General features: G+C 42.3%; 1 protein-coding gene across 1 annotated transcript in view; it reads left to right on the forward strand.

The window, feature by feature from the left end:
* Nucleotides 1-11,912, forward strand: part of ELK3 (ETS transcription factor ELK3) — a 75,090-nt gene that overhangs the window by 59,276 nt on the left and 3,902 nt on the right. The window contains exon 4 of the mRNA XM_060245207.1: nt 1,576-1,698. Within this exon, the coding sequence (XP_060101190.1) occupies nt 1,576-1,698 (123 nt within the window). The remainder of the gene's footprint in view (nt 1-1,575; nt 1,699-11,912) is intronic.

Below are 11,912 nucleotides of genomic sequence, written 5' to 3' on the forward strand. Positions count from 1 at the left end.
TGCAGATGCAGATAGGGAGGCAGTCATGTGACCAGGAAGGACTATGGATGTATTCTTGAAGGGCCCAGGAGCTTTCCCAGCCTGGCACTTGACATAAATGGCTAGAGCTGACATGGCTGGAATATGACTTTGTCTCAGAGCCTGGAAAAATCACTGCCAGTCATAGTGCACAACACCAGCCTTGTCTTGTCCATCTTACAAACAAGGAGGGACCAAGATGCCCCTCTCAATTTCTTTTTGTTCCCATATGTTCTCAGCGTGAATGGTTTTGGGCCACCCATTTCCATCACTACTATCAGCTGTTTCTGTTATGTTTTTATCCATTGTATGTATAATGCAAAATGGTAATTTATTGACACACAAATAATGTTGGAAAAAAGGCATAGATCAAGCTGATTGTCTTTGCCAACATCAAAATTTGCTGACATAATCATGGGGTAAGGAAGGGATGAATGCAGTGAGCTGAAAAGGCCTTCAAATATACATGACCATGGAAAAGATCATCATCAACCTACTGTGTTTTAGAAAACAGAGTGCTGGTTCTGCCCCCAAATAGCAGCTGATAGCATGAGGATGTAAAAGTGGTGACTCAACAAACGGAACAGTTACCATCAGGGAAACCACCTCCTAGTGAAGAGAAAGTTATTTGTTGTGGTGTGTCATTCTATGGGGGAAAATGCAGTCATCTTTGTTTGCAAGCATTTTTATAGTAAGTTAGGTGACATGCAGATTAAGCACAGGGATGGCAATGTTGGAGCTGCATTTTAAGCATAATTAAGGATTTCACTTCTCTTTTATTGCGCCTAAATTGGAATATTTGGAATTGTGGGATCTCAGGTGTATCTTCTGGCCCATTTGGTTAAGCTGTCATATGATTAAATATCATTGGTAAAGTGCATTCTTTTAGGTCTCAGGTTCTATTGCTATCTGGCAAAAGGTGCCAGAATCATGACCCAAAAGTGACTCTGGAATAGGTCCTAATTGTTTCCAATCTTATTTAATCTAGAAGATAGACTTTTTGTGGCCCCGAACATTCCATATTCTAGATTTTTATTCGCATTTTTAAACTTTGCTATAGCTGCAGATATATTTCTGTACATCTCTATCTCTATCACAGTTACCCCTTACCAGCATGTCACCATGGTAGAGAGTTGCATTAGACTGGCCCAGAGCCACCAGGGAATCCACTTGAAAACAGCGGTGTGGCTCATTGACTCTGAACACTAGTCAAGGCAACGAGTAATTGCATGGTTATGAAAGACAATGTTCTTAATTAAGAACATAATTATATTAATCTTTAACCAAAGCTCAGTTTAAAACATTTTGTAGTCCAGTTCTGATGTTAGGAAAAACAAACAGTTTCTGAGCACAGGAATTTTAAATCTACAGTACTGAGAAAGTTGAGGGAACCAGAATGATAGAATTACAGAGTTGGAAGGGGCCATATAGGCCATCTAGCCCAGTCCCCTGCATATCAGAGGGAGTCTTCTGTGCATCACTCCACATGTTAATATATGTTGAGACATGACTAAGGTGAAAGTTGGATAAAAACACATTGTGTGACTTCTCTTGCAGACCCCAAATGGATTGCTGCTGACTCCAAGTCCACTGCTATCCAGCATTCACTTCTGGAGCAGCCTCAGCCCTGTTGCTCCTTTGAGTCCTGCCAGGCTGCAAGGACCAAATACCTTGTTTCAGGTAGGTAACGGCACTCTCACAGGTGGTTCTTTCTGGCTTTACTTGAGAGACATATGCCAGGTAACTGTTGGATTTTTCAGGACAGTAGTTTGTACTGCGTTAGAAATCTTTATCGCTGGTTTCATAATTCCATTATGATACATCAGGCAAGAAAACAGACACACTTGATGAGCAAAAGTGATGCCCCTCCATCTTTCAGAAAATGACATTGTTTCACCCTGATAAGAGACAGTTAACAAAGAGCAAGAATTGTACTCCATGCAGTGATGGACATTCAGTGTTTTCCCCAGAATCAAAAGAAGTAGGGAATCCCCATTATATGGTCATGTTCCTTCAGCCCTCAGGATCCTTTCACCCAAGCGCATCTTCTATTGGAGATTCACTTAACTTTATGCTATTCACTTAACCTTAGGCTGGAGAAGGACTTTAAACTTTGCTTCGTGGAGTGGCAGTGATGTGTATTGCACTGCATAGCTATGTGTACTGCACTGCGTAGTACTGCATTGGTCAAAGGATGGCTAATTATGAATCTCTCCTGCTACTACAACTGATCACCAGGAGATGGAGATCTGTTCATCTGGAGAAAAAGGCTGTTTTGGAAGGTGTACTCTAAGGCATTATACCCCATTGAAGTCTCACCTTCTCAGGAGCCTCCCTGAAATCTCCAGGTATTTCCCAACCTAGAGCTGGCAACCCTACTAATTACAATGTTGATAGTCCAAGAGAATAACTAACTCTCATCCTTGCCATAGTTAGCAATAGTGCATGGGCCTTACATGATTAGCAGCAGTATGATACTTCATTCCAATTTTAATGCCAAACAGATTGTACTTCAAAGTTGTCTGCATCACAGCTGTAGAAGGATACAGGGAGACTAAGCCATCAGCATTCCATAGCCAAAGCTATGTCAGGGGGAGCAATGTGAACACATTTCCAGAGATTACATGTTCTGCAGAAAAATGTCTACAGCAAGAACAGGTTACATGAATACACATCAAGTTGCCTTAAACTGGGTTACCCCATTGGTCTATTAAGGTCAGTATTATCTGTTCTGACAGAAGCTAAGGGGAAGAATTTCCAGATCTGGCACTCTCATACTCCCCCCCACTGCATAACCCCCCCCCCCCCAGGAGGATTAGGAATCAGGAACTTTTTCTCCATCTTGGAATAGGTACTGTTTTTTCTGGATTTGTTTGGGTTTTTAATGTTTTAAACTTAAATTATTTATTGTGTACATATTGTTGTAAGTTGCCCCGATCCCTGCCTGCAGAGAAGGCAGAAATATAACAACAGAGAAACATAACAACAACTTCAACAACAAAATGATCCTTTTACTGGCAATGCCAGGGATTTAATCTGAGACCATCTGCATCCAGGGCAAATGCTCGGCTAACCTTTAGTCTGTCTCTGATTATGGTCTCTGGATCCTCATCCTAAAGAGAGTGGGCAGGGATGTTAGAGTAGTCAGAGGCTGGTATTTTTGAGCTTGCTTGGCTGATGCAGGAAGAACTGTGCTTACCAGCCGAGTTAACGAATGAGCAGTTAGCTAAATATTAGCAGATTCCTGTCAGTGAGCAAGCAAAGCAAATGTGATCACAAAGATACTTTGCCATTGATGGTGGTATAGTTTTGGATCACCATGATCCTAAATCACCAAGCATGGTGCCTGTGAATGGCCATGCATTCTTTGTAGGCCTCTGAGCTGCTTATTAACCAACCTCCATAGCAACATCATTGTGGCATGTTTTTTTCAAGTATGCCTTCGATTCCCTCGATTCCTTGTTTCAAAGAAGCAGATAAGACAGATCAAACTTGGGTCAGAGTCCTTGTCAGTCAAAACTACACTTTGTTTTTCTCCACTATATCCATTCAAATGTAGTAGCAAAAAATAGCATTATGTGTTTGCACATGGATGTGCATCACAAACTGTGAGGAGCAAAAGCAGTTTGTGGGGCTTCCCCCCCACTTCATGTTCAATGAATGCACACTCTCCAATGATGAGGAAAAATGAAATTAAATGACACAAGGGGGCAATGAAAGAAAAAGATTGGAAAATCAAGGGGGAGGAGAGCCTAGACTACAACATACAATGCACGAATACAATGTTTGTATTTGTCCATGTTATACTGAGTACTGGAGTTCTTGCTGAGGATGTGACCTTCTACATAACCATCCTAGAGCTCTCTCTCACCTCAGATAAACTCTTTATTTTTAGCGTTTTGCCACTTTGTACACTTGATTAGAGATGCTCTGTTAGGATCAGATAGAAGCATGCAAATACTTGCCCTGTAGTGAGAACCACATTCATCCAGCAAATGTTAGTGATAAATAGAAGTGAAAAGGGAATCTGGATCCGTCACATCAAGGAGCCTTATTTGACTAAAATGTGATTCAGAGAAAGGTTGAGATGACAAATCTGTTAGTGTAGGGAAAGTATTCTTCCTAAGCACTGAACAAGAAATGGCAACCGCAGCTGAACCTGAACCAACTCTCCCAATATTTCATGGCAAATAAAGGCTAGTTCTCTTCCAGGGATAGCCTTGCACTTTGAGGGCAAAGCAGAGCCTTCTGTATTTCAGAAGTGTAGTTTGGCTTTAAAAGAACACATGTATAGGGCTCAGTGAGGAATAGCTGGAAAGGGGGAAATAATCCAAATCAAAAAGATCCCCTTGACACAGTTTTTCCTCTTTGATACACTGTTAAGTTGTTAGGATCTTGAGCAGGACAGTCTCCTCCACTCCACCTGCTTATGTGACTGCCAGCTGTTTTTGAGGGCCCAGAGAATGAGGGCCCTGTTTCCAAGGGCCCAGAGAATGCTCATGCCAGTTTTGGACTGCTCTATCCTTTTTCAAAATTACAAACTAGTATTTTCTTCCATATTTATGGAGTCTCACTAAATATGAATAAATCCTGACCTTGCTGCTGGGCCCCACAGAAATGTAAGCTTTGTTTGCCTGATATGGGGTGCACAGATATTAGTAACTCAAAAGCTGCAGACATCTTCCAAATGTAATGGAAGAGGGACAGGCTTTGAAGCACAATGTGAGCTTCCCATTTTCGAGGAGTCCAACCCAGAGTTTATTTTTTTCTTCTCTGTATCAGTATGCATATGGCTGAGATTCTTTTTGTACCATCCATACTTCCTTTCCCCTACAGTAGAAAGAAGAGCTACTATGATGAGACAGAAAGGAAGTTTGCATTTGAGCTGCCACAATGATGCTGTGTTTAGTTGTATACACAAGGGCGAAAGCAGATGCTATGTGGCAGTTATTTCGGTGCTGTTTCAGCCATGTCAACATATAAAACAGGGTGGCCTAATTTTTAATATCCAAAGGAATGCACAGTTTTTTTTTAAATTGCTGTTTTTCAATTTGTGTCTATTGGACCAAAAAAAATTTCAATATTTCTGAATACTCCTGGATCCCAATATCAGTATGGATCCCAATATCAGTATGGTATTCAGATCTGGGATTTCTCTGAAATCCTGAATTTTTTCAGGTCAAGTAGACCCAAAAAGAAAAGTACTGGTAAAAAAAGCCAGCACAATATGGGATTGACTTGGGTTCTCCTGCAGCGTAGTTTAAACTGTGCTGCAAGAGAAGCTGGCCTCAGGGTCTGCATGCCACAGGGAGGTCTCTCTCCACTGCATGCAGCCGAGGTTGGGATGGTTTCTCCTGAAGCTTGGTTTAAACCATGCTGCAGGAAAAGCTGGTCGCAGGATCTGCTGTACCACAGCTATCAGATTGCTCCCTATGGCACAACAGCTTTCGGGACTTGTTCTTCTGCTGCCCAGTTTTCTTGAGATTTTTTTCCCAATTTAAACTGGGGTGCTTGAGAAGCCAGCTCCAAGCTGAGCCAGTGGGAACAGTCTGCTCCCCCAGCACAGCTAATCCTCAGGCTGTCTTTTGCAGTCTCTTTAAACTTTAAAGGGATTGCAGTAGAAGCCTGGCAAACAGCTGAGAGGTGGCAGCCGGCCATTTTCAGATCTACTGGTAATTCCCAAATATATCTGTGATTTCCTTGAGATCCCCCCCCCCCGGTTTTCCTGAGAAGACTTGGATACATTTGGGAACCTGAAAAATACCAGTAAGGTATTTCATCTTCTCATACAGCCCCACATTGGGACTGTGTCTGCACAGGCCAGCCACAGACATTTTCTTTCTAGTTAAAAAAACACAAAAGAGGGGGTGCCCTACTTATTTTGGAGCTGGCACATGCACGGAATTTCCTTCCAATGCAACATATCCTCTATGGGCAGGTGCCCCCTTCCCTCAGTTCCTTTTTCACTGCCACAAGAATAGTGTCACGTTCTCAGGGCGCAGGCAGGAGGGAGTATAAAGCCGGTCTGAAGTCAAAGTTCAAGGAGTCAGTCAGGAGCTGAGTCACCACAGCAAAGTCGCAAACCAGAAGCAGAAGTCAGTGTCCGAAGCCAAAGGGTCAGGATGCCAAGGAATTCAAACTGGTTAGGAACTGGAATCAGGAAGGAGCGTGGATGCAAGCCAGGGAATTGACTTGTTGCTTCCATGAGGTTGCCAAGTCCCGGGCGTGAGTTATATGGGCGCCTCAATCAGCCTGCTCCTTGGTTGGCCGTAGTTCTCCTAATAATCAGGGCTAAGAGATCGGAAGCATTGGCGTGCAGCGCGCCCGTGTTCTGCTAGTGTTTGTCGAAGATAGCTGCGCATTCTTGAGATGGGAGGGGGAGAGCTTGGAGGAGACTGATTGTCAACAGCGGGGGGGGGTGTGTGTGCCTGGAATGTGGGGAGAATGATTGATGGGTCAGCTGTTGGTTCTTCCTTGTCTTTTAACCCTTCCAGCTCTCCCTCCTCAGGGCTCATGACAAATAGGAAGCTTTCTAGCGCACTCCATTTTGCTTTCCTTCATTTTTTGGATGAAACTTCTTGTTCATTAAAAACAGGTTGTACTTCCTTGAGAGTCTACATTGTGGGAGGCAGGCTTCTTTGCTGGGAAACTCCCTTGTTGTGTTGTGCTTGTGGCCCCTCGTTATGGCATCCAAGGCAACCTTTACAAATGTTCAAATTTGGAACAAAAATGACACACAGTGACAAATATGAAATTTGCCTTTCTGTTCTTAGGAGAGGCCCTCAGTGTTGGAGCTTTACCCTCAGGGCCCGGTCAGATAGGGCCTCTAGGCTGAAAGCTGTGTTGTGGGAGAAGGCTTTGTCTTCCTTGATTCTTTCCAGGCTATCTCTTGAGTTCTGGTTTGCTCTCTCCGACTCCAGCTACTGAAATCTGTTGTTGACTTCCATTGGTCTGTTTTCTTCCTGTGGGCTTGGTTATTGTGAAAGCTTCGATCCCTCCAAAAAGATCCACTTAGTTACTTCTGAGGCAGAATCCAGGTGCCCGCATTTGCCTTCTCCAGGACCATTGACTAAGGGTCTGGTTGCAGTTGGAACCTCCAGTGAAGAGGCATTACAAACATTCAAACTTTAAGGACAAGATAGAGGTTTCACCTTAGTCAGGATGCATCAAGTCTTCTAAGGGTCTGGAGACTAATCAAGACGTCATTCTAGTTCTCCTGTGCACCCCATTGCCGCACCTTGCCTCCTTGGCTGGTTCCTTCGGCCTGTGAGTCCCCCTCAGCATGTTGCCATCCATTTAAAATAGATGAGCGGGACATAACCCTCAAATTTTACGGCGGCATGATCCAAACATGAGGGGATATTTGGCTATCCGTGCCACACTGGTTTCATTCTGGTCTCTGTACCATGATCCTGAAGGTTTCTGCAGTATCTCATTATAGTTCCAAGAGTGCTTTGAACTCATCATCTGATAATACCATGGGTGATCCAACTCCAGTATCTCCTAGTGAGGACCTCCATCTCTATGGAGAACAAATTCTAAGGATGACAAAAGCACTGGACATTTCTACTTCAAATTACCATCTGAAAGACAGAATACTGTCTATACTCTATACTCTAATACTCCAGGAATAGTTGCTTTTTCTATACTCTATACTCCAGGAATAGTTGCTTTTTCAATCCTGGAGGGGTTCTTTGACCTCATAGTTTCAATCTGAAAAAAACAGCCTCCATTTAGGCCACTTCGTATAAGACTAAAAAATTATATAGAGTAATGCAAGACTCACGCTAGTTTCTGTTGACACATCCACCACCACCTTCCTTAATTATGGAAGACACACAATCACATCAACAACTTGGCCAGCATTCATCCCCAGGTTCCAGGGGGGCTTTGTTCCTGGGGTTTTTATTCACAGTTTTTTCTAGTAGATAAACAAGATAGTGGACAGAGGCCCTTACTAGATCTTAGAAAATTAAACACGTTCTAAAAAATTCAGAGTTCAGAGTGGTCTCCCTTTTGTCTGTGGTTCAGGTCATTGCCCCAGATATGTGGTTTAATGCCTATTTTCATATTTCAGTATACCCATCCCATAGGAAATATTTATGGTTTAGACAGGGCTCAGAGGCGTTCCAGTATGGGCCTCCCTCCCATTTGATCTTGCTACTGCACCGAGAATATTCACCAAGTGTATAGCTGTAGTGGTGGCACATCTCTGCTCACAGGGTTGCTCTGTATTTCCATACCAGATGATTGACTTATTGTGGCCCCCAGTCGTGACCTGCTGAATGACATTTGCTATATTGTTTCTAGCTGTAGCAGGTTAGGCCTAATGGTGAATTGGGAAAAGTCTTGCCTTGAACATTCCAGCGAGTTCAGTTCATTGGTACCTCCCTCAATGCTATCACAGGCAGAGCCTTTTTGCTTGTAAACAGCATTCAGACAATGGTGCCATGCAGTATAACAACAAAAATACTAAGACTATGCCTGTATAACACTTTAGACTCTTGTGTAAAAAACACTGAATTGTATTGTTTTCATTGCAATCCTACAAGTATACTTTCAACAATGGTACATCAAAAATCAGACTATTATCAGAATAACATCAAAAACTATATAACATCAGTACTTACACATAGTATTACACAATTATTTTATACTGACAATCAATGATTTTATCAGCGTAATAAGACTAATAAAGCTTTTTTAGCAATAACAAATTACCACTATTTAAGTATGTGACTGGTCAAAGTCAGTTGCAATCCAGTGCATAATACAATTCTGAATCCTAATGGATGTCTACAGAGCTTTTTTTGGAGCAGGAATGCAGTTTGTGGGTGTGGCCTAATATGCAAATGAGTTACTGCTGGGCTTTTTCTTCAAAAAGCCGTGTGCGAAGCAATTGTGATGTCAAGGGGTGTGACCTAATATGCAAATGAGCCCTTGTTGAAAAAGGCCCTGGATGTCTGGACAAAGACTCTGAATTATTTTACTTCGTTTTGTGCCATTTTTTTTCAGATTATGAACTACTGCACAATAATATCACTTTCAAAATGCATATGCAGAGTTAAACATTTTCACAATAAAAAAAACAGTTCCCTGCTTTCACCAAAGGAGAAGACACCACACCTGCTATTTAGGCTATCCATTAACTCAGTTGGATGCCACACTCACGTATTTTATTTTCTGTCTTACTTTCTTTTTTCTATTAGACACCTTGCTGTTGTCTCTACTAAGAAGAAAAAATGGTATTAATTTTAATGTGTTATTAATCATGGTATCCAATACATCCTCATTCTGTAATCCCATTATAGTCAAAATTATTTTAATTCAGACTTACAAAAATATTTTACTTCCACTTTCTATTTTATATTGATTTAAACTTTAATCCATAGGAAACAGAGAGTGAGACGAAAATGCTTTTTAAAGTAAATTTGAATTAAAATAAAGGACCAGAATTTATACTTGTGAACTTGCTTATTCATTTTTGGCCTCCTTGAAATGGAACTTGTCCTGCTGAAATAGGTAGTCAGAGGGGTTGGAAAGTGACAAAAGCAATTATAAAAGACCAGATGAAGCATGCTTGACTTCCTGTGGAAGCTCTTCCTTCATGAGGAGGCAGGGAGCTCTTTACACTAGAGAGATCATTTTGGTGCACAAAGTCTTGGAATGGTGAAACCAGTTTTGTCCAGGTTGGCATACAGGTAAAACAACTTCCATTTCCCAGCAGACAGAGGAGACAGTTCTGCATTAGTCAGCTTTCTTCAATGGTGCGGGTTAACTGGGAGAACCTCTTATGGAATGTAATTAACTAACTGGATCTGAAAGCTTGAAACATAATTAGGGCAGTGAGAGACTTGTTCAAAGCTGCACTTTACCCTGCAAGAAATCTCTACGCAATAGCAAGATGGCAAACTGGAAACTGTTATCTGTGAACCAGGCATTTATACAATAATTTATTTGGTCATTACTTGCCTTATGATTGCACCAAACAACTTCAGGGAAGACCCTTGGACCTTTCAAGTTAGATAGTACATAAGCACATAAGAGAATTTAAGTCATAGCCAGAGCAAGACAGGACAAGTGGAGAAATCAGCAAACAGGCTGTGGTGTGTGAGATGCCTTATTAGCTAATGAAGGAATGTTGCATAATAGGCACATATGCTCTAGCTGTTGCTATAGACCAGGAACAGTTTTTGTTTTCTGATATCTATCTTGAAGAAGTCACTATTCCTAGTTGGATGTACCAAGAGATTTTGGGGGATCCTTTAAAATATTTGCAGCGTGACTGCATTTCTTTTAGTTTCAGCTAGTCATTATTTGGAAATTAGATCATGTTATTACTGCTACTTGCAAGCATTTCAATCTACAGTATTAACAAGACAGTGCCCATGTAGGGCCTGGACTGCAGTTTTATAGGGTTGGCTGATTTTGAATGCCACCCTTCTTACTTTGTAATCAATGCAGGCCATTTTAGGACACAGTGTACTGTAGGGTTGAAAAGAACCAGACCCGTAGCTACGAGGGGGCCTGTGGGGCCACAGATCCCTGACTGCTAGGCAGGGGCCGCCTGACTTGGGACCCCTAACCAGCCTCCAGTGCCTTGGCTGCATCCTTCTCCATTCTGCTGTCATCATACACCCTGTTGTTTCTGCTTGCTTAGGGGACGTGATCATACACAGTTGCTTCTGCTTGCTTAGGGGCTGGAAGAATTCTCTGACCCCTCAGCAAGCAGAAACAAGGGGGCACTTTCAGCGCCCAGGACTGAAAGTTAAGCTCCAAGTTGCTTCTGCTTCCTTAGGGGCTGGAAGAAATCTCTGCCAGATAGTGCAGGGTAGGGTAGGCTGGAGATCGTGGCTGCAGTCCGGGGCTGGGGATCAGTGGAGGGGTGATGTTCCCTTGCAGGGGTTTTCTGGCCTGGTCTTGCTGGCCACTCGAGTGAGGAAGCTGCGCTTGGGCAGCCTCGGCTCGCCCTCCGACAGGAAGAAATCCGAATCAGAGGTCTTATAGCCCCAGAAGTCAGCTGTGACTTGGTGGCACTTTCCACCACACCCCCTTGTCCCGCCGGGCTTGCCTACCTGGATCATGCTACAGGTAAGGGCAGGAGACCATGCGGCATGTAGTTGAAGCTATTCTAATTAATGCCTTGAAGCTTAGATAGCTTTGTGTAATAGGCATTTCTCCATTACAGTAGTCATAGATTTGGCAAAGTGCTTGGTGGAATATTTTTAACTCTTGGCACACTAGCTCTGATCTGGCACTGACTTTGATCAATTCTGGAACATTTTGGTGAGGCATACAATAAGACACAGGATCAGGCCTCAGATTCAGTGGGAACTCACAGGAGCACAGCTCCTGAACCTGAGAGTTCCACCTTCTTTTCCATTGAATAGTATTACAACTGCATAACAATTCCTGGATGAGCTCCATCACCTATTTTTCTACAAAATGACCCCTGCACAGGATGCAGCATGTACGCCCTTGACCAGGACATAAGACTGTAGTTTAAGAGGCCTCAATTACATCTCTTAGCCTTTGTCGTTTTATTAAACTACGTTCTTTTTGGTCCAGCAGTTGAGTTATTGTATTTTGTAATATGAGCCTGCATGTGTATATATTTGTTTGACCTTTGAAGACCATTTTAGGTCAAAAGGTGTCAGGTCAAGTGGTTTCCCATTATTGTTGTATGATTTTACTAAGTTAGGAGGCTAATGATGGGCCCCTAAATGCTTTTAACTTTCTGTAATTAATACATGTATTTTTGGTTATGATTTTATTTTAAATTCTGCTTTTAATTTTAGGCCCTTATTATATATTAACCTTCAAGTTCTTGATTCCAGTTTTTGGGCTGTTTCTTTCCCTATCTTTTTTTAAAAATATTTTTGTAACGCATGTGC

The sequence above is a fragment of the Heteronotia binoei genome, chromosome 8, assembly GCF_032191835.1.
Source record: "Heteronotia binoei isolate CCM8104 ecotype False Entrance Well chromosome 8, APGP_CSIRO_Hbin_v1, whole genome shotgun sequence".
Taxonomy (NCBI): domain Eukaryota; kingdom Metazoa; phylum Chordata; class Lepidosauria; order Squamata; family Gekkonidae; genus Heteronotia; species Heteronotia binoei.